This window comes from Synchiropus splendidus, chromosome 3, assembly GCF_027744825.2.
Source record: "Synchiropus splendidus isolate RoL2022-P1 chromosome 3, RoL_Sspl_1.0, whole genome shotgun sequence".
NCBI lineage: Eukaryota > Metazoa > Chordata > Actinopteri > Syngnathiformes > Callionymidae > Synchiropus > Synchiropus splendidus.
Window position 1 is genome coordinate 6,656,145 of NC_071336.1, and position 22,985 is coordinate 6,679,129.

General features: G+C 45.2%; 2 protein-coding genes across 3 annotated transcripts; both read right to left on the reverse strand.

Moving 5' to 3' along the window:
- Positions 1–567: 567 nt before the first annotated feature.
- slc7a7 (solute carrier family 7 member 7) lies at positions 568–9,692 on the reverse strand. 2 transcript variants are annotated; one of them, XM_053860797.1, is made up of 10 exons: positions 9,606–9,692; positions 6,397–6,989; positions 2,940–3,065; positions 2,611–2,755; positions 2,312–2,435; positions 2,131–2,234; positions 1,964–2,060; positions 1,728–1,877; positions 1,052–1,235; positions 568–866 (listed from the first exon to the last, which is right to left on the reverse strand). In XM_053860797.1, exons 2-10 carry the CDS (start codon positions 6,887–6,889, stop codon positions 799–801), a joined length of 1,491 nt encoding a protein of 496 aa, XP_053716772.1. In that variant the 5' UTR covers positions 6,890–6,989; positions 9,606–9,692; the 3' UTR covers positions 568–798. The 2 variants fall into 2 exon arrangements, with proteins under 2 accessions (XP_053716772.1, XP_053716773.1); XM_053860798.1 differs by lacking the exon at positions 9,606–9,692 and adding an exon at positions 8,564–8,641.
- A 4,133-nt stretch (positions 9,693–13,825) lies between these two features.
- si:ch211-212k18.5 (sal-like protein 2) lies at positions 13,826–20,237 on the reverse strand. The gene is made up of 3 exons (XM_053860796.1): positions 19,941–20,237; positions 14,909–18,246; positions 13,826–14,598 (listed from the first exon to the last, which is right to left on the reverse strand). Exons 1-3 carry the CDS (start codon positions 20,014–20,016, stop codon positions 14,440–14,442), a joined length of 3,573 nt encoding a protein of 1,190 aa, XP_053716771.1. The 5' UTR covers positions 20,017–20,237; the 3' UTR covers positions 13,826–14,439.
- Positions 20,238–22,985: the final 2,748 nt, after the last annotated feature.

Here is a 22,985-nt window from a genome sequence, read left to right on the forward strand (position 1 = left end):
AAAACAGGCATGGGACACCGGTCCACAAAAGGAGTTTGTGTGTCAGCAACTTTGTTCCAACCAAACAGGCACGACAGACTGTTTACTGCTCTCACAAGTCCGACAGCTGTTTGCTTTAATTGTGAGCTTGTGATTGATCGGAGCAAAAACCTGCCCTCTAGTCTAGTCACTACTTTTTTTGTAGAAGCATGACAAATTTTCATGTTCCTTTTTATGAACTAAATGTTATGAACAACAAACTGCTGAGGATGTCTGCTCCCAAATATATGACGGCAAACCTGTTGAACAGCTGAAATCACTCCCGAAAGTTAGCTCTGTTTCTGCTTGGTTTTAGCACCATGTAACACAAAAGAAAACAAGGCAAATTGTTCTTCACAAATCTTTTTATTATAAATATATTTGCTGCCAAACGCAGCTCAAGTGTGTGAAACACAAGAACAAACAATATAATTAGTGTAAAAAGCCCTTCATAAAACTTGCAGCTTTAAAGTTTAAAAGGTTTATATATATATATATATATATATATATATATATATATATATATATATATATATATATATGTGTGTGTCAACAGATCGTCTCTCAGAGACCATCATCTGACCACAAAAGCATATCTGAATTTTAAAGCTGGTGTGTCAGGCCATATTCTCCATTAATAAAACTCTTCTTTCCAGGCCTGCAATAATTAAAGGCATCCACGTAGATTCATGAATGGGTCGGCTCCGCTGAGGCCTTCCTTCGCAGTCAGGTGATCCGTCAGGCCCCAGTTCAAGTCTATCCGAGCGGGAGGGAGTACACTCACTCGTCTTTGTCCATGTCGGTTATAACTGAGTAGCAGACCTTCTGAATGAGGATGCCAGACTTCGCTGAAACACAGAAGTGAAGACAGCAACACGTTATCAATCAGTGAATACATTATATGCAGAGGCATTAGCAGGTTCTCATTCTTCACTATTTGTATACGCACAAGCTGATGTGCACGTTGCCGTCCAAATCCACATGGACCAAAACACAGTCCATCAGCGTTTCTAAGCCTTGAGCCGTCTCTTACCTATGAAGCGGCGAAGCCACAGCGGCCTCTTGTGGGCAGGTGTGTAGCAGCAGAGGAAGTAGACAGGAACTCCGGACAGAGCGATGCCGATACCGATCAAGGAGTTGATGGTGTCGCTGTAGAGCGGTACCACCACCAGGAAGACGGTGAGCAGACAGAAGATGATGGGATAGACCACACTCAACTGGAAGAAGAAAAGAAGAGAAGGTGCTCCGTCAGCTCTGTGAACTCGCAGTCTTACCAGGAGAGGGCGCACAAACTTTCTTTGCACTCAAACGGGAATATTTTAGATGTTTATCTGTGTAGTCCATTATGCTAAAATGCTAGTTTGTAATGGTATTACCTAACAAATGCATCTTGACTTGAAAAATGAAAAGTTGCTTAATAAGTTCTCTCTTTTCCTCAAATGCCATATTACTTGATGTTTGCACGCCATGCTAACAACATCGGTGGGAAACCCTATATTGTTTCACAATAACTCAACGTTTATGTGCTAATGTGTCATGTAATAGTGAAAAACTGCTACATGTCAGTACCAATGCAGTATCAATTGAAATCCTTGCTATGGTACACAGGTACACAGTGCCTCTGGTGCTACAATAATGATCTATTTCATTTGCAGCATTAAATACTTTTTAATATTCAATTCCAGAGTGTTGGACCAAGTCACAGTTACCTTCAGCGGCCTCTTCCTGTCCGGCTGCTTCCAGCGCAGGTATAGTTGGCCCAAAATGGACAGCCCCACAAAGAACCAGTAGCTGAAGCTGTAGTAGTTGATGAGTCTGAAGACGTCCTCCACGCACAGGTATATCAGAGCCATGATCCCCTGCAGAGAGAGACGGACACAGTCATTGGAAAACGCCTGAGAAAGCTATAGCGGTGAACTAAAACTGAATGGAAGATGGTACTGACGTTGAAGAGCAGGGCTGGGATGGGAGTGTAGCGGTGCACATGGATCATGCACAGGTAGTCAGGCAGGTGACCTTCTCTGGAGCCCACAAAGAAAAGCCTATGGCGACATTCATCAGTTAGAGATGAAATGATGCCTGTGCTCCTTAAAGAGGTTCAGATATACACACCGTGACGACGCCAGAATGGAAGCGTTCAGTCCTCCGAAGCAGGACAGGGCCACAGCCAGAGGGATGGTCCAGTTCATCACCCCAAACACCTGATCTGCAAACGTCTGCAGAGAGAAGAGACCTTCACTGAGTCATGTTCTCCTGCAAATGGTGGGTGGACACAAGAGTCCAGAGCACTCACCACAGCGACCGCATCGCTATCCAAGATGGCGTTCATGGGCAGCACAGTGTAGTAGGCCACGTTGGTCATAATGTAGATGATGGTGACGATGGGCATGGAGATGGCGATAGCCAATGGGAGATTCCTGTCATGAACGCAGGAGGAAATAAATTGTTGAGTGTGGAAAGTCATGAGGTCAAGAACTGGTGATCAGACAGCTGAAGGAAGAAGGGGGTGATTGGGAACCGACCAAGAAGCTTCTCATGTGGCAGGATTATCCACCACTCTCTTCATGTTCAAGGTTTAGAATATGCTCTCACCTCTCTGGGTTCTTGATCTCCTCTGTGACGAAGTTGAGCGTATCCCATCCAGAGTAAGAGAATAGGGCGGAGTACAGAGCTAGAGCGATGCCTCCAGGGTCCCGCGACGAGCCATCAAAGAGACCCTCAAAGTTCTGCGTATGACCTTCAAAGCACAACACAAGGGCGCTCGTTGACGAGGACGACAGAATATCTGTTTACTCCCAGCAGACGTGAATATTTGTTTAATTCAAATTTACCATGAAAGCAAACCATATTCTGTAACACTTGATATATTTGCATATTCTGTAACACTATGATTCAAGTCTTGATGTGCGCAACATACGCACCTTGTCCGATCTTAACCAGGCCGGTGATGATGACGGCGATGAGGGCGATGACTTTGGCGTAGGTGAAGAAGTCCTGTACTCTGGTGCCATACTTCACATAGGCACAGTTGACAAATGTCAGCAGACCTGACGGCCAAGAAGCAAAGTGGTCATCAGTACAGAGACTCGACCAGGGCAAGGTGAAATGTCGCAGGGACAGTGTTGGTGGGTTTGTGTGTGTGAGAGGAGGAAGTGGTGCTGCTGACTCAAGCAGACTTGTGTGTCAGAGGAAACGGCTCAGGGCAGGACAACCCGGTTCAGTTATCAGAGATTATAAAATGTAACTAAGTACATTATGAAGAAGTACCTGGGACTTCAAATAGATTGAAATATTTAATATATATTCATCTATTACTCTCCAGCATGGCTTGGTCGAGTAAGTAGGTTTGATTCTAGTTGTGGTTTTGACCCTCTATGATGGTTTCAAAGTCACAGTGGACTCACTGGATCTAGTGTCAGTAATGTTATGTTATGTAAAATACTATAATAAATGTCACCTTCCTGATACGTTGGGGGATTTATTTTGACTTCAGCAACAATGTAGGTCAGGAGTACCAGAATTGACATGACACGTTATCATCATTGGCTCGGCCAAAGTACTTCAATGATTCTGTGAGAAAATAAACTTTTAAAGGAGATCTTCGTTTTTATAGAAGATCAATGTTTCCTGCCAACATTATTCACATATCAGCACCATCAAGGTTCAGGAGGTACAACAGTGTTCCAGCAGGTTAAAAAAGACTTTCTATGAGCCGCCCTCTGTGACCTCCACATCACTTCGAAGAAAACATGAATTTAGCTCTGTGTTGATGGGTGGAAAGACCTCCCACTCACACACCAAGTCATAACACTATCATGTTCAAGCAGGTGGATCATAACACGTCCACGCTCAGCGGGATGCTCAGGCTACACCACTGTACAGAGAGTGGAGGCTTCGCCACACAGAAGCGGAGGCCTATGTGTTGACAGTGAAAGTGTAGAAGGGTGAGAGGTGAGGGCGCATCTGTGGGAGTGGGGTCGTGTGGATGTGGAGGTCACATGTGGTCCACATGTCAGGAGAAACAGAGGCCTGTTTATATACATGGTGCGGGAAGCCTTGGAACGCTACAGGTGCAGTCAGCCTGAATCTGTCACAAGAGGCTTGTCATCAATTTGTTTTCTTGCATTTCAAATGGTAGAGAAAGCACTAACTGAATACCTCCAAACAAACAAGCAGCTTTTTATCAGTGAAAGAAAATTAGAGCAAAGATTCTCTCACCACAAATGTGAAGATCAAAAGAGAAAACTATTATATTCTGTAACCTAATTTAGAATCAACAGTTTTAACTGATTCATGAATTCAGAAAAAGTTTAATGGAGATAAATAGTCAGAAATAATGAATGTTTTTAAATTTTACATAAGCATTTCAAATTTAGAAATAATACAGTTTAACTTCATGAACTGGACAATGCTTTATGATGTGAGTGACCAGAAAAAAACACTTGTTGTGCCACAAAAAGCTGTCAGGAAACAACGCCGCTCCTCCAGATACATCCAGCCCTATTGCTGAACCTGCTCTTTGCCATCTGATCTGACGTCCAGTCACAAAATCATAGGAAGCAAGAATGAATGCAACCAGGCTGTAAAAGTAAGTAAGAGCTAGGCTCTCACTGTGGACGCCTACATTGCCGTCTACCCAAGTGTCTGAAGAACGTGATTATACTTGAGTCATGTGTGTGCTGGTCCCCATTTGTGAATAGACTGGTACCCCGGTTCTCCACCACAATCCGCTCCACACGGCCTGTCAAGAAGTGATTTGTTTGAAATCTGAATCAATTTTTCCCATTACAATGAATGAAAAAGAAATAATGCGTTCCAAGCCTTAAAATACTCTTTTGTAGGAGTGAATGTAGAGTGTCTGCTGCAGGTGCGCTGTTCCTCTATGTGTGTGGCCGCTGCATGTGGGAGGGGTTGCCGAGTGAGTGACGTCTCTCCAGAAGTGAGGAGGTGCCCGGTGCGTGTCCAGCTCTGAATGTGCGCTTCTGTGCAGTTTGGCTGTGACAAAGTCATAAACCAAGTAACACTCTGTCCCAGACTCGCCTCATCCCTGTCCCAGCTCCAGCCCACAACAGGACATCAAACCCTGGAGTGTGTGCTCCAGCCTCGGAGGTGTCGAGAGCGAGCACCTCCCCTGTGACACTCTACCACGGTCCAGTGCGGAGACAGGAAAGGTTTTACACCTCAATATGAAGAAGAAACAGTCAGTAAATGGAGCTAACGGGACACGTCTGCATACAGAGGCTGCGTTATACACAATAACAAAGCATGTCGTGGGTCAGCTGATCGGTCAGCGCACGTTATGTTTTTTTCCGGCTTTTTTGGGGGGCGTTCAAGTTCTGGATTTTCGTTCGAAATCCGAAGCAAAAAAAATCTCAAAATTTTTGTTCAAACTCCGATTTGTTCGAAGTACGGGACCACGAGGTACCACTGTACAAACAGTCTCCAGTGGCAGAAGACATGAACTGAAAGGGCCAAAATCTTTTTTCGAGCGTCCTCACAACAGGCTGCTGAACTCAATAATGATAGTCCGATAAGAAAGCTTTGCCCAACCTGAGAGACTTCACTCATTTCAGTGAACAGTGAAAACTGCATTGACAGACAAACATTGATCTGTATTGAGTGTTTGGTTGGAGCTCTTTGTTTTCCAGAGTCCAACGTTTGTGTCCTTCCTACCAACAACTCGACTAGAACTGCTGTGCTCGGGTGTCAGCTATCAGCTCTCTTCTCTACAGGCGCACATCTCACACGTCATGTAGGCACGAGAGCGGACGCTCTTATCTAAGCGCTATCAACACCAGCGCTTCTCAGCATATGGATTCTTCTCTGTTGCTTGGCGCTGTTTTCTCTTGTCAGTCTGTTCAAACAGGTTTGTAATGTGTTCCTGTTACCACAGTGGAAAGGTCACACTTGTATTTATGTAGCTTCTCGCTGTGACCAGGACAAAAGCTCCGAGTCACCAGACTGACTAAACTGTACTATCCCCCGGCTCCTGTTATATGTCAGCGTCTACAACAGACAACCTGCTGACTGAGACCTCCACATTTTCACTTCCCTGCATCGTCAACAAGGACTCCACTTTTCAGGAAGTGAAACCAGTGCTCATGTTGAAACGTCCAAACTTGTTGCTCCTGGAGCTTCTATTCAGCACCTATGTATATAGTATGTCTCTTCTCACATACCCTATTTTAACTAAATAACATCAGTGTCCAGTACAAAATGAAGCATTTAATTGAAGTTTTAATAAGGATTTGAGCTTTACATTTATAATAAAAATGGAACAGAAAGAGACGACATCAGAGAAGTTGAAGACAGAAGCGTGGAAGCAAAGGACTCGCTCCCTGACTTCTCAGCTAGATCTAATAACAGATGTGTACTTACAGATACAGGCGGCGGCCAGCAGGCGGTTGGCCAGGTACGGAGCGACGCATGTTGGGAAGATGGGCTGCACCATGTAGTTGGAGAAGGTAATAGCGATGACCGCCTGGCTGGTCGGCTCGATGATCAGCAGCGAGGTCCACAGACGGATGAATGCCATAAAACCTCCAAATGCTTCTAAGATGTATGCGTAGGAGGCCCCTGACTTTGTGATGGTGGTTCCCAGTTCAGCATAGCAAAGGGCCCCAAACACTGAGAAGATCCCGCCAATGGTCCACACCACCAGTGACAGGCCATAGGAGGCGCTGTGAATCAGCACACCTTTGGGAGAGACGAAGATTCCCGAGCCGATCATGTTGCCCACGATCAGACACACGCCGTTGAGCAGGGAGATCTCCTTCTTCAGTTTCATGGACTCCCCTGAGCCATCGGACTTCACAGAATTGGCATGACCGTTCTGGCCTTCTTGTGTTGGAGCGGGGCTGTAGGACGCCATAGTTCGTGTCGTAGATTCACAAGTCCGAATGATCGCAATTGTGGCTCTCCTTATTGATTCAAAGCCTTTTCCTCAGCTATCTTGCGTCATTGCCTGCCATCTATGGGGCAGAAACAGTCTTATCAGCAACTGCGTTACCATGGAGACAGAAAAGTTTCAATGCTGTCATCTAACAACAACACATTTACATTTTGAAAACAAACGTGGGAACGAGCACGACGCACCGTGTGCTCACAGTTTGATGGTTTGGATCAGCCATTAGTGGTTGAGTGTATTGACAGAAAGAGGGAGAGGAAGAGGAGCAAACACAGCACATGCCTGAGAACACCGCTTCTCCAGCCACCTAGAGCACCAGCAGAAATGCCCTTCCCCTCTGTCTCTGTGACTCACTCACGCACGCACACATTTCCAAGTGTCAGCATAGTAACTGCTCACGTGTTTGTCAAAGTTCATCATCCTCCACATGAGCGGAGATTGATGATGACTCAACAAGTGTGTCTTCTGCTCCCTGGCAGCCTTGAATGTGCTGCTGCCGTTCTCTGTTTACGGGCCCATAATATCTGTTATCTCATTAGACTTCTGACCACTGGCTCCTGGCCTGTACATTATCTTGAGCAAACTGTATTGTCTTTGACTATTATCTGAGACACCCAAAGGGCGACTCATTCTTAAACAATCGGTGCAAAATCCAAAGAAGAGAAGGAGCTAACCAGGTACTGTTTTAATAGCTACTGAGGGGGAAATCTCCAGTGACTGAGTAGCGCAAATCACATTTACAAACGTTTGAAACGAATTTACAAACAGCAAAACACATTTACAACATTTAAACATATTTACTTTATTTAGCAAACAAATTTAACTTTCAACTTCTTCAGCAAACTATTTTTTCCCAAGTTTGTAAGTGTATTTATGAATGTGTTTTCAGTGTATGAAAATGAAAAAACCCAAAGACTTGAGCGGGAAGAAAGGGCACCAAATTATGGATGTGATCTGGAAGCGGTTTCTGTGTTCCACTTATGATCGCCATTAGTGTCAATGAAGTACAGAAAGATGTTCAAATTTACAAACTGTAAAAGCGCAATTACAAATTGGGAAATACACTTACAATCTCAGGAGACAATTATTTGGCTAAATAGATTTGAAATGTTGTAAATGTGTATCACTATTTGTAAACTAGTTTCCTGCATCATTTCCCCAGATATAAAAACTGATTTGGATTCACTTTTGCATTGGATTCTATCATCAACAAGAGAGCAGGTGTGAAAAAGGTTAGTTGGATTGCCTCTCACTGCGATATAAAAGGCCCTGTTTTACATGGAAACAGAAACATTCTTGAAACATCCAACATTCATCCTGTAATCGCGGATCTTGAATTAATTTTGAGTGCGAGAACCAAAATGACAGAGAAGAAGGTGAAGGAGGGGTGGAATGATTCGATCTTACTGAGGCACAGGGGAGGCTTTAGGAGGAACTCAGCAATGTTTCATGGAATTACCATGTTTATCTCTGATAATGAGCTGAGGCGGAATGAGATGGAAAAATCAAGACCATTGACTGAGACAGTGAGCAAACACAACTATTGATCACAGACAGTAAACAAAGGCCACTGTAGATACAAGACAGACAACAGGGGGAATAATCATTATGCCATGGAGAGGAAGAGCTCAATGGTACCTCGCAGCAACCCATCAGTAGAGCATGGCTTCCAGAGGCCGCAGAAGACCGGACTGAGATTCCTAGTATGTGGTCGAGTGGACAGAGGCGTCTCCAGAGAGAGAGAGCAAGGTCTAAACAGCGCCGATAAGTTCTTGTGCATGAGTTGCTCAAGGTTATATCCCTGATCTTGGAGATCCTCCCCACCTGAGTGTCATGTGTTAGTCGCCCTCTTATCAGGGATTAATAACTCAAGGAGGATTTCAAACAACCAGCTACAATCATTGACTGGTTATAGCTGTGTTCTCATCCTGGACACAGCAGCGCTGCCGAGTCCATCGTCATTTTAATGACCGGGGCAAGAACACTGTACCATGCAGACACGTTTGAGACAAACTTAAAAGATTCACTTTGTTGGTCACACTCAACAAAAATGATCTTGTGAATGTAAATCCATTTTAAACCCTCCATTATTTTGTGGTAAAGGCTGCAGGTTCTGGTTGTTAAATACATATTTTTGCATCCCATTACGTAATTCTGATCACTCTCCTTCACCCAGACTCACTAGTAGTCTGTCAAATAAACAAATACACTTCATTCATAAGAGCCCACCAATATTCAAATGGACTCTGGTCATTGTGACTCTCACATTAGCACCACCAATAATGGGAACATGGAAATAGAATTTCTACATCTGGAACCCTTTCCACGTAAAACGGGCCTCTGTAGTGCGAGACTTTGCAAGACAAGCCTGTACTATGGAAGCTGACCTGGACCCTCAGGTGACGACAGCATCCTCAGCACTTTTCAGGCACTTGTTAATGACAACTACTCCGACTGTTTTCAGGACAGAAACTGCGGCAACGACAGTGAATGCACAAAGCTGTTGCATTGGGACACTAATTAACGCAAACGTCAAAATCCACTTCCCGGTGTGGCTCCTTATCTTTATGCCCAGCGAGATAGCGGACCTCGAGTGCAGTGTCGCAATCTCAGCAGCGTGTGTCAGAGCTCATGAGTGAGCGGTGGAGCTGCAGGAGCTGACGCTCATTCAAGTGCTCACCTCACGCGCTGAAACGTCCTCCCGTGCGACTCTTCCTCTTGTCCGCAGGATGGACGAGTGTCTCCTCTTCCTGAGCCGCTTCCTCTTCTCTCCGCTCAGCTGATGCGTTTAAGTAGTACGAGGTTTCCAGGGAGGTGGCGGGCGGAGCGGTGGGTGAGGAGGAGGGGGAGGAGGCTGATCTGAATCACCGCTCATTGTGTCCCGTGATTGATCGTAATTCGATTATTCACGAACATCAAACATCTTGTAGTTCACTTGAGTGGATAACCAGAGGACGTCGTTAATTCAATGGACGACCAATTAAACGTTAGATTTAGATTACCATTGATGCTCTCCTTTCACGTTTTTACATTTACGATGTGATTTAAATATGCACTTAAATTGTAGGAAAATCTGTTTATCTATCGAAGATTAAGTGCAGGCGCATCTCGAATTGCTCAAAGATTAACGCTCATCACCAGCAACATGATGTGGCATAAAGGTCAGACATCTGTCTTTATTTACACGTTAGTTTGCTTTTTTTTTTTTTAGCAGTTTTTTGCCAGTGGACAGTGGTCAACAAGGAAGGGTCAGAAGTGACATTTCTGTCAGAAGCACACATTTCCTGCAGTTGGCTGTTTCTCGTGGCATGTTTTCTTCTCAGAACAAGTGGCGGTCCACCAAGAAAAAACCCTGCAGCTGAAGATGATGACCATAATGACAGACATGCATCAACATGAACGTTGTCCCGGTGACCAGTGTTCAGATGGGGCTCCAGGCATATTTTAGTGTCCTTCATTGAATAATACCCTCCACCTCTGCTGAGAGTAGAAGTACCACAAGGCCACTGTTTGACCGTTTCTCCGGAGACGGCTCTATGAAGAACACACAAGACGCAGCACTGAGTGCTCACCAGTGACCTGCAAGAGTCGCGAAACCGCCTGATCTGAAGACACTGCAGGTCATGCAGGCTGGGACAAACTGACATGAAAGACATGACATGAGGAGCTGAAACACTCAAGTAATGTGAAGGATAAAAATGCCGACTACTCTTAGACGGACACGACTTCAAAGATCTGAACATGGAGCAAATGAACGCACAGAAGAGTAGATGACATGCAACTGAGATTAGGTTTCACACAAATTACAGAAAAGAATTATCTCTTCAGAAAAAGATGGGAAGAACTGACAAGGAAGTCCTGATGCTAAAGTGACTCTGCCTGTAGATTTGAGTGGCTGTCTGTAACCATCAGGTCAGTACACGCTTCTGAAATCACAATATATATCGGATGATAAGTAATATTCCTCTCAAATACTTGTCTCACTGCTGAGTTTTCACAATAATTGCCAATGGCTCAACAAAAAAAGAACCACACAATGAAACATTATAATAATAATGTAATAACATGAAAATTTACATTATTATAATTATTTTTGGTCTCTGCCTGTGGGCACCATCCTGGTGACCCCAGCTGTAGAGTATGTGCCCTGAGCTGGACTGGCAAGGTAGTCCAGCGTCTCCCCCACTTCTGGCTTCAAGTGACTGGGATGTATTCCAGCACTCCATGGCCATTTCAATGCAGTTAAGGACAAGCAAATCAATTAATGTTTAGTGTTGTTTTGTCGTTCTTTCAACCATATGAAATGATGTCAAAACGTTTTTATCTGATCATTGGAGCATAAACATGATTTAAATTCATAATTTCAAAACCATGCTCAAACATACAGGCCTATTGGTTTGCACGCTCACATTGCAGCAAGAAGGCCTGGGTCGCATTCACGTTAACTGAGTCCTCTAAACTGCCATAGCAAATGGTTGTTTGTCTATATGTGTGCTGCCCTGTGATGGGCTGGCCGGTGTCACCCGCCTATCGCCCGTTGATGCTGAGATTGGCCCAGCTCCTGCTCTTGAGGTCAAAGAGGAATAGAAGATGTATGCATGTTTCCTCAAAGATACCCAAGACACTGGGAATAATAATAAAAGTAATAATGTATATTGATGATGACGTTGTCTTGTAGTGAGGAATGTAGATGGCTGTTTTTGTTAAACAATCTGAACAGAAGAAACAATGACTTTGTGATGACTGCAGCGCGTCAGATCATCCGTTTAGGGCAAGTGAATGCAATTGGTAAACCAAATACCAATTCGCTCACCACATATCACTGAACACCTTTGACAATACTTCCTATTGGTGAACGGTAAAACGACAACAATTTCATGATCCGATAGTTATTTCCCCCCATCTGACCGCTAATTTCATACTGCAGAGTTGTGGCTTCGCTATAACACGCACGCCCTCTTGTGACCTCATGGTAAATTACATGCAGCCCAACAGACCAGAATTGTCGTGTAGTAGTTGAAAGAAGTAGAGGAAACTGATCTAATTAAAAAGACTTGGCGAACTTTTGCAAAGACAAAGTTTAGGAAGTTAGTAGATGACTGACATACATTTTTACATTGTCCATGATTTCACAAAACATTATATTGAGTGTTTTTTAACAAGGGAAAAAATTAATCTTGTCTTGACTCGCAAAATTTTACAGTTTCAAATATCGTTCAGTTTAGAACAAACATGTCAATTTACCCTTCGCAAACTAAGGGAAGTATACGTGACGATTACCTTTGACATACTGCATTTGTGTGTGCTACTTTTATCCATTTTAAATGTAGTATGTCAATAGCAAACTTGAGTATACTTCCTCAGTAGTAGTATAAAATAACTGTTCACAGTAGACTTGAATAAATTTCTTTTTTGCTTGTTTGCCGTTTGACAGAGCAGTGCACTCACGGACTACAATGGAAGGACAAAGCGTTGGCCGAAAGTAATGCTGTGTGCAAACGTGCACAAAAATGGCTCTGAGAAAGTGGAAAAGTTTCATTGGTTTTCTTCATGTGAGAGGTGAAAACATTGACAACAGATGAATGTTACCTCGAAACTCTAAACCAGTTACGTAATACTGGTAACAATGAAATAAAAAAAATTAAAAGTCATACATTTGAAAACATGGGAAGGAGAAAAAAAGTTGTGGCAATGTATAATCGTTGGATGGATCATTGCTGAGCTATTGGGAGGCTGGCCAGCAGGAGTCGGGTTCTGTTGAGTTTTCTGCCTGAGACAAAGAGCGAGAGATGCTTCTGTGGCGCTTGTTCTCGGCAGGACTGTCACACACTCTGCTGCTGAGCTCAGTTTGGTCATTTGAGAAGCCACTACTTGATGAGGACTGCGTCACCTGAAACGCCACTCAACCTTTCACCTTTCGCTGATTGTCAGTAATGATTGATGATGAACCATAAGTGAATGGTGTGTGATCCAACACTGTCCACTCCGCTGAGCTGTGATGCTCTTCGTGCTCAACGTCTCTTTTTCAGTTTCTGAATCCTGAAAACTTGACGCGATTTCTTTTTTCAACTATTTTTTTTTTGTGATTGAGACGTGTCCCTTGTCGCTCACCAACGCATGTGGACAAACTTCTCACACATGGCTCCTTTCACTTCTTTTGTCCTGCCCTCTGCCCTGGGCATTCTTTTCCTTGGTTACTGGTTGTCATGGTTCCTGAAGCCCCTGTCGACTGAAAACTGGACGGATTAAAAGGCGGCCATTTTGGGGACAGCTGGGCCAGGTTGGTCCCTGTTGCTCCCTGTCCCGCTCCCAGTCACTCTGGGGGGAAGAGGGGTGGTATTGTGAGGGGATTAGCGCTTCCTGTGTGTCAGCTCATTACATGGGGTGGGAAGGGGGAGGTAAAGGGTGAGGAGGGGAGTAGAAAGACTGGGTGAGAGAAATGAAAGAGAAAATGAAAGAGGGTGGGTATGAAAGAGTATGACATAGAGAGGGTGAAGGGAAGGAGGGAGGTGGTGCCCTCTACAGCTGCGTCCTCAATCACACTCATACAGGCTCTGATTATCCTTTTCACACACACATACACACTGGCTGTGGCGGGGAACTGAAACATATTAAAAGACATTGAAGGAAAAAAAAAGCAGAATTAGGAGACTGCCACCTCAGACAAAAGAAGCCCAGATCCAGACAGAGCTGGAACAAACAGGAGAACTTGAGAAACAGCATCCACGCAGGCTCAAGCAGAGTCTGTGTCACACAGAGTGAATACTTAACATCAATGAATGGACAAAGAGGCGACTACAGCTCTTTTTAAAAGGAAAACAACACAGAACTCTCTTTCTCACTTTATATTTTTTATTGAATTTTTATACATTACATGAGAATCAACATGTCTTGTGTCATTGCTACAAAAAAGGTTACAAGTGGTACAAGATATACAAACACTAGCTTGAAAGCAGGAGTGCTGACAACTTCTGAAGAAGCAGGATATGGGCAAGTGATGGGGGGTGTCATGGACGGGAGTCACTGCTGTCAAGATCTTCACTAAGAGCACCAGATAAATATATACATCAAGAGTGGCAGCTTATTAAGCACAGCACTTGTGAAAGAGTTACATCATCTTCAAGGTCATCGCCAGATCCAGAGAAAGTCACAGTGCAACTCATCATCAACATGTGTTCAGCAGCATCTCAATGACAACTACGGCTCGTATTTACAATCACTGGCCAGTGCTTACTCAGGTCTAATTTGGTATATGTCGAGTCTCCGTCAGTAGAACTCACACCAGCTAACACATGTCGTGCTTGTGCTCTTAACATAAGGCTGTGAGGCCTGTCGGGCTGAGGCCTCACTGTGGTCTGAAGAAACTACACAGCTAAGACGACTACATTCACACTTAGAATAACACTCTAGCTCAAATTTAAACCATTGTAAAAATGAATTAATAAGACAAAAACATGGAAAAATACATTCCTTTGTCAGGACCCTTTAGATGTGCGTCAATTCTAACTATAAAACTAGACTGTTGTGTCCATGGGCTCGCCAGCTTGGTCAGCATCGCCTAGAGCAGCTGTGCATTCCTGTTTCTCTTCTTTCTCCTCCGTGGTGTCTCCTTCACCGGACTGAACCTTGGACGTGGACGTGGTCGTCGCCCCGGGGTGAGTTTTCATATGACCCTGAAGGAAACAAAAGACAACTCTTTAACAGTGTACATGAGCAGAACTGCAACACATGTTAACCATCCGGCTATGATGATGATTTCTGATCAATATGGGATAGTTTCTGTGGAAACACTGGCTTTTCTGTAGCACATCAGAGGGACAGCAAGGAGAGAAGCGGAATGGAAGCACCAGGTAGAAGGAGAAGCAGAAGACAGCCAATGAGATGCTAGACATGTTGAAGGATGCTAGGAAGAGGATGGTTTGTCATTGTATGCCCTGACATTTTCTTAACTCTAATGTTCCACCATCACAGTATTTATCTTACCTTGAGCCCGCTGCGGCTAGCATACGCCTTCCCACACAGCGAACAGCTGTAGGGCTTGTCGGCGCGGGTGGAAGGGGTTTGTTGCGCAGCAGGAGGGTCTGGGTCCTTTGAGGGTGTTTCAGCAGTACTGTCACTCGGCTCCTTTAGCATGTGCTCTTCATCCACAGTTGTGTCTCTGGATGTGCTTGTCTCACCCGGCCCTGTACTCTGGTTGTCCTCCGTCTTCTGAAGTTCATCTGTCACTGGATCCACTTCTTTGGATTCTGAATTTGCCCGTGGACTGGCAGGAGGTGTTAGGGCAGGCAGTGGATTCACAGCTTGGGTCTCTGGGTGGGACTCAGCGCTTACTTTGGGATCCTCCTTCAATGGAATGTGTTTTTCCTCTAACAACCTGGCAGCATTGCCGCTTTCTTTCAGTGGAACATCATTTTCACCACAAGGCTTAGGAACACAAAGGGAAAGTGGGCTGTCGTCACTCTCTGCATCACCATTCATGTCAGTAAATTGGGAGCCAGCTGAGGGCACTTCAACTGTGTTGCCTGGATCAACTTTGGTCTCCTGGTCAGAGTAGATGGAGCCATTCACGGCGGTATCATCAACTTGGGCATTTTCTCTTAAATCCAGGGGGTCATTAGTTCCCACTGAAGAGGAATTACAGGTTACAGGGGGGCTCACACTCGGTGTTGACCCCCCTAATCCGTCAGTGCTAACGGAATACTTGTCAGTCGATCCGGGTTTCTTTTGAGCAGCAGCTGAGTCAGTAACACTGACAGGCTTCAAGCCTGATGTTAAGGCGAGGGGAAGAATCTGTGGACCTTTAGCTGGAGAGGCGTTAGTATCACACACGCCATCTTCAAAGGCTCCATTCTCTACATCACCACCATCTTCAGGTGGTATGTCTTCATCCGGGGGTAACTGACCTCCAAGATGTAAGCGTATATGGTGCTGAAGAACTAAGGCATTGGTAAACTTGCGTGGGCACAATGGGCATGAGTTTAGGGCACGAGAGTTTGGTGGTCTTGCACGGTGAGTTGCAAGATGGGCTCTTAGGCTACCCTTGGTAGAGAAGGAGCGGCCACATAACTTGCAAGGAAATGGACGCTCTCCCATATGCGTTGCCTGGTGCAAACGAAGAGCCCTTGGACAGCTGAGGACACGCAAGCAAACCCCACACTGATTGGCAGTCTGTGTAGTGGGCAATGATGGCGCAGTGGAGGTTGTTGTGTGGGAATCCAATTCCCCCTGGCTTGTTGCAACACCAGAAGAATTTGCACTTGGACTCAGACCCAGAGCAGCTAACATCTCCCGACGGTAAGCACTCGAGGTGGTGCTCAGATCATGGCCATTCGTGTCCCCATTGGCCTCAGCAAAGCTTAGTGACGAGGTGGAGGACGCGTTTGAGGACGAAGAGGAACCCTGTGGCTGCTTTTCAAGCTTTTGAACTAGCCGCTGTAACTTGGAGGTGTCTGAGGTCTGACTCGAGGTTGCTGGCGAGGAGGAAGGGGAGGAAGTTGTTGGCTTGGGAAAGGGAGGAAAGGGAAAGGGAAGCTGATGGGGTGAGGTAAGCTGGGATGTGGATGGATGGCCCGGTGCTCGCAGAAGTGCAAGGTGATGAGGTGAAGTGCCGCCGGGAAAGAGAATCTTGGGAAGGTGTGCAAGTTGGGGATATGAGGCAGGTGTATGGAGTGCTGATTGTGGCGGTGTATTTTCATCAAAGCGCTGCTGCTTGGCTCCTTTATACTGACTTCCCATGGGAGAGGAGGACAATGATGAAGATGTTGAGGACAGCACAGAACTTGACACACTGGCGGCAGCTGATGCTCTGTTTAGCTGTAGAAGTGAATGAGCGGTCGATAGTAGTGCCATGTCCACAGTCGGGGGCAGAGGTAGAGAAGATGGGGAAGGGCGAGTGGATGTTCCAGACAAGAACCCTAAAGCCATGTTGTCCGCCATCCCTGGTACACTTCCTTTCACTCCATTAAATGGCTCTTCATCTTCAGCTCTACGTTTTCTCCTTCTCTGCGCTGATCCAGGAGCCGACCCACTATGAGTCTGTTCTGACAGAGCAGGTGGGAGCAGTGAGAGCGACAACTCTGGGTTCTGTTCCCTGTGCCTCAGGAAATGGGCCTTTAGATTTCCCCTGGTTGTAAAGCGACTGAGGCAGACTGGGCACTGGTATGGCCTTTCACCTGTGTGTGATCTAAGATGGATCTGCAGAGATGAGTCACTGCTCAGAACCTTCCCGCAAAAACGACACACATGTTGTGGGCGCCCAGAGGAGGAGGCATTTCCAACAGAAGAGCTGGGTTGGTGATCCTGGGAGTGGCTACCATTTGAAATGGAGGAAGTGGGAAAACCGATCGCATTAGTGTGTCCAAATGAACTGGTGTTTGAGGATTTCTCATGGAGGTAGCGTGGTGGCAGGCCCAATGACAAGGACAGTGGATGCAAGGAAGCAACCGAAGAGCAGAGAGAGGAGGGAATGGCGGGGTTGGAGGCAGATATTGTGGGCGCAGTGGAAGAAAGAGCCTTACTGACATGTGTAGGCGCAGCTTTGGAGGCAGGGGGTTGTTGAAAGAGGGAGGAGGGAAGGCTTGTCAGAAGAGATGAAACTGTGGTTGGAGTTGCTGTGGAGGGATGAGTAGGGGACTGTGACGCTGTGGCCACAGATTTCTGGTTGCTCTCTCCACCATTAACCTGTATATTCCCCTCTTGACCAAATACAGCCCCTCCAAGTCTGAGCACATGCCTGCAGATCTCCTCGGTTATCTGCATCTGGTGGATCTGCCGCTGTTGTAAAACCCTCAGCTCCTCTAAAAGTATCGCCAAAGTTGGCGGCACCTGCATTTGTCCCTGCTCTGCAGGGGAAGCAGAGGCCTGCTGCTGACCTGGACTTGAGCTGTCACGCTGGGTCCCAGCACACTGAGACGATGATGAGGACGAGGAGGAGGTAGTGGTGGTGGCTGAACTGCCCATTGTCGGGGATGTCATAGTGGAATGGGAGTTTCCCTGGTGGGACAGTATGTGGGCGCCTGAGGTTTGACCAAGTGGAGGAGGCGAATGTGTCTGCGATGATAAGGAGGGATGAGGGAAGTCAGGGGAGAGGGAAGAATGGGTGTTTGGAAGGGAGGTGGTAAAAGGGGCAATGTGGTTGGGCCAATGGGGAGGCGGTGAACTCTCGTTTGGTAAAGAGGGCGCGTGGAGCCCACCGGGGGATGGGCGAGGGGCCAGAGGTGGCTGGCAGTCTTGGAGAGAAGTGGGGGATGAAGAAGAGGATCCAGATGAGGTAACTTCTGAGCCCAGAGACGTAGACGGAGACTTCATGCCCAGGTGTTCATCTGCAGTAAAACAAGAATGCAAATAGCTTTTTAAACATTTGCTTTGTCAGCCCCCACCAAGCTAATCCTCAAGTGGGATCACAGCAGGAGAACAGGATGTGACTGCTTACTCTGACCATCCAACCCAAATCCAATTTACTGTCTATTCACAGTTCAGTTTAAGATCAATTAAAACTGTCTCTAATTAGCCTGCACCCTTGATATCTGCCAGTGGGACTAGACCACACACTGCATTTCCGGCTTTCACTGCCATGATTCCATACAAATGATTTAGTACTTCATACTTTGAAAATGAGTGGTTCACAAACAGTGTTCAGAAATTTCACGTCCACATCGAGATCCAGTTCAATCCTCAAAAGAAATGCCTGCGAGGAAATGGCCTTGAACCAGCAAATAAACAAGAGAGAAAACCGCTGCGGTCTATGAGTCTTTGTGTTGTCTTGTCTCAATCTGTGCTCTCCAGAGCAAAACTCCTCAAACATCTTGCACACACAAAAAAGCTTACAGACCACCTTGCTGCTATGGCAACACATTTCAGAGGACAATGGGCATCACCAGGACAACCCATAACCCCTCTTAACCCACCCCCCTCCTTCAGTGGTTACGTCTTTCATCTCCTCATTCACCCGACCCCCTTACGTCACAGTGGAGGTCAAGGGTCAGGCCATACTAAGGGTCTTGGGCACTGTCCAGACATTCTGATTGGTCAACTAATCTAACCTCTGCTGCTTGGGGGTCAAATTCTTTCAGATTCTCGAGTGAGAAAGGGTAAAAGGAAAAACGGGGGGAGGGTAACAACAATGGAGAGACAAACTAACTATTCCCTCCTGGAGAGATATAGTGATGGAATGAAAGACTACACCTCCGTGAAATACCTTTGGTTTGAAGCTCCTGAAATCATCCTAAATCCAGACGTAGTTTACCTTCAGTGAATGTGTTGAAGGTAACCGTGTTCAAAAGCAAAGGTGAATCAACACATGTACAACTCTGAGTGCAATCACTTATGAATCTATTCCTCACGTTCATTGAACCCCCAACTGTGTAGGAGTATACAGTCAATGAGCGGTGAGAGAGGGGGAGACATAAAGGGGAGGGAAGTGCTGAGAAAGTAGAATGGCAGAAGAGGGGTGCACATAGAGAAAGGCATGGATGAAAAGTAAAAGAAGCGGAGAATAAGGGGAGGAAGATTAATCTTTAGCAAGACACAGCCTCCCCTCCCCCACCCATGCACCTTATTGTTAACAAATAAGAGAGTTCTCAATACTAATCAAAGACCCCCAGTGGTCAGCGCTGAACGGCCAGCTGGATTCCTGGAGGACAAACGGCACATGAAAACAGCCACAGATGTATGTTAGTTAATCCTTCTCTATTCACTCCAAACGCACAAGTTGATTGGACCTAACCAAAGGGCCAGAGGCCCTGATTCACAAGGGCCCATTGCAGCGAATGACCATGCAGAAGGGGCTGACTAACTTTTAGACCTCAGCTTTTGAGTCAGTTAAAAAGATCGAAAAGAAACGTGACTGCGCGCATCTTCTAATATAGTTGAATTAAAAGCATTCGATGAAGCTTGACACGATGAATTAATTTGTGGAAATGTCTGCGTAAAAGTTTCTTAGGCAAGGCGCATCTGTTGCGCGAGGAATAGTCTCGCTGGAAATGTGCAGAAAGAAACACCAAACAAGTTCTCTCACCCTGCGATAGCGACCGTGGGCCTCCTGGGTCCGAATTAACGAGATGCTGGGGTCGCTTCTGCTTCCGGCGTGACATGATTCACGAGTCAGGGGGAGAGGGGGGCATCAGTCGGTCCAAAGACACCAGACACGTTTCCGCGCACTTGGACGCGCTCCTGGAAGAGCCGGACCATCCACCTCAAATCCTTCAAAAGCCAAAAGCGCAGTTGAAAAACTTTGAAGCGCTTCAAAAGTTCCGACTCTCAGCGGCAGAAGTTTACAGGGTAGGAGAAATCCAGGAACACGTCAGATCAAGCTGCCGCGGATGCGTGTGTTGCTGTCTCCTAAAGTCTCTTCTCCTCCAAAAACTTGTCCAATTTGCGCCCCTCCTCTCTCGCTGCTGCCCGCTGCATGCACATACAGCGGACACACACACACAAACACACACTACACACACAGAACCACTCCTTGTTCTTCAATGATATTTGCATTTCAATGGCGTGTAACACACAGGCTCCCTGGTTCTCTGTCCCTCTGCTTTATTTTTCTTAACACTCATCATCAGCTATAACCCACCACAAAAACAAGACAATGACTCCTCTAAGGAGGCAAAACAGCAAAAACTGACACACCTCATTGTTATTTCAGGTATGAGAGCACAAATTCATTGCCTTTAAACAGAAGATGACTAAAAGTCACCACAGTGAAACAGGTGACTTTGTGGAGGAAAAAAAAAGATTTTCGGTTTTCAAGTTTACAAGCAAACAAATGGAGCGGTAACATTTCAACCCACTCTCCCAGTTGTGGTATTTCCAGATGTCCAAATGTATAACCTTTCATTTCAATCCAGCCAATTATCAGCATGGATGTTGCGTGCAAGCGGGGCCACATTTCTCTTCCTCATGCATGTATTTCACTGCACCCACCTCGCTCTTCCACCCACCCTAAAAAGCATCTTACACTGGAGCTCTATTTAAAAGGAAAAGAATAGATGGGGATCTTTGACAATGGCGTGCTGGACACAGTTGAGTGAGCATCTCTCCTCTCTCACTATGAACCCCCGGATCCACTGCTGCACAGTACAATGCCCCCCTTTCACCCCCTGCCTTCACTCCTGTACCACGTGGAGAAATGGATGAAAGAGAAAGAAAAAGGGAGGAGGAATGGGTCATATTGAAGTATAGGTGTCTCACAATATATATATATATATATATATATATATATATATATATATATATATATATATATATATATATATATATATATATATATATATAGTCCAATTGTAGGAGTGCAGAAGGTGTAAGAACTGCCTGTGACACCACTCCATCACGCTGCATTTGTGATGAAAGGACTCATACAGTATTGTACAAATTAATTTCTTCCACTCCAGTCTGTCACACATGTACCATAATCTATGATTTCTGACCTTCCTTGTAAAATTTCATGACCAGATGTTTCTGATGTGTCACTCGGTTTTGGCTTCTTTTCTCGTGCAACTTTCACAGTTGAAAATCCCGTCCTGATTAAGTTATGACCATATACAGTGCAGGCCAAACATTTGGACTCACCTCACATTCAATGCATTTTCTTATTGTCCACAGCTATTTACACTGTAGGTTCTCACTGAAGGCATCAAAACTTATGAATGGACCCTAATGGATGATGTAATAAACAAAGACGCGTGTAATTACTCAAAACATGTTTTTATATATGAGATTCCTCAGAACAGCCAATATTTCTTTGATGACTATTTTGCACACTCTTCATTCTCACAATGAGCTTCATGATGTGGTCACCTGATAAGGTTTTCCAACAGGTGGCTACATGGTGAAGCTTATTAAGAAGCCAAGGGTTTGCAGTGCTGCCAACAAAGGTGGCTACTTTGAGTCATCTAAAATATGCAGCAATATTTAGTGGTGTTCAACATTATTTTTCTTTGCTCCACAATTCCATATATCCTGCTTCATATATTAGATGCCATCAGTAGGTATCTACAATACAGAAAGATATAAAGATAAAAAGAAAAAAACTCTGAATCAGAAGGCGGAGCCAAACTTTTGGCCTGTACAGTAAGTGTGGATGGATATTATGATGTTGTATATGTCTGTTATCAATCAGAATTCCCATCTCCATTGCAATTCATACAAATACTGATGGAAATTATTGAGGCTTAGTTTTTAACTTTCATGCTGTAGTGCGCTACAAGTTGCTACCATGTGTGGCCTGAACACACATTTTCACTTCCAATGGTAAACCAGAACCGTCATCATTGGTCTATACCTGCTTCCTTGTGGGTTTTGTGTGCGCACCAGATACCATACTGGTTCCAGGCAGGGAGTCCAGACTTGGCTCAAAAAGACCCAATTTTGATGAGGCAAAGATGCCAGGCTGACATTTTTTCGCTCCATAAAAATAGCATGAAAACATGAAGAAAAACTACTTTCAACTACTTTTCTCCTCCTTTTTCAACGACAGACAGGGTTTCAGTATTTAGCAAATGACTCAGTCGTCGTCACTTAGTCACTCAACTCTGAGGAACTCGTGTGCTGATGTGAGGCACTGATGTGATGTCTTAAAGTATCATACATGCCATGAAATGTTTTAAACGCCATGCCTGTTCTCTAGCTGACAGAAGCTGTGAGTCATAGCCACAAATGGCCACCCAGAGCTTGCAGCATGGATTTGGTCCGGTATCTCACCAGCAATTTTTCAAAACTCAACACTACAAGGGACCAAAAACACGGACGGAGCAAATACATTGACATTGATTTTAATCAAGGGCCATAGGTTTGACATTTTTCAGTAGAAAACAACTTGTGGACATGGCCTGCTCTCATATGGAGAATCCGAAGCGTCCGGGTCCGAAGCTAATGGATGACACAGCAGCTGGCTCTGCACAGTTTTAGTAGAAATGCTCTGCTGTATTTGTCCCTTCCTACTACAGCTGGGATTCCAAAAGATCAAATTTAAAGTTGTCATGTTGTTTTGTGGGCAGATGAGAATTTGTGATATCTAGCAGACACAGGGATTTGAGCCTATTTGGGGATTTCTGGGTGTTGAGGA

Excerpts from the sequence above, each read along its gene's own strand:
- si:ch211-212k18.5 (XM_053860796.1), bottom strand. The coding sequence starts at position 20,016 with ATGTCACGCCGGAAGCAGAAGCGACCCCAGCATCTCGTTAATTCGGAC. Across the intron at positions 18,247-19,940 it reads CCCACGGTCGCTATCGCAGG|ATGAACACCTGGGCATGAAG; the intron begins GTGAGAGAACTT and ends GTTTTACTGCAG. Across the intron at positions 14,599-14,908 it reads CTAGCCGCAGCGGGCTCAAG|GGTCATATGAAAACTCACCC; the intron begins GTAAGATAAATA and ends TGTTTCCTTCAG.
- slc7a7 (XM_053860797.1), bottom strand. The coding sequence starts at position 6,889 with ATGGCGTCCTACAGCCCCGCTCCAACACAAGAAGGCCAGAACGGTCAT. Across the intron at positions 2,061-2,130 it reads TCCATTCTGGCGTCGTCACG|GCTTTTCTTTGTGGGCTCCA; the intron begins GTGTGTATATCT and ends ATGTCGCCATAG. Across the intron at positions 1,878-1,963 it reads TCCCAGCCCTGCTCTTCAAC|GGGATCATGGCTCTGATATA; the intron begins GTCAGTACCATC and ends CTCTCTCTGCAG.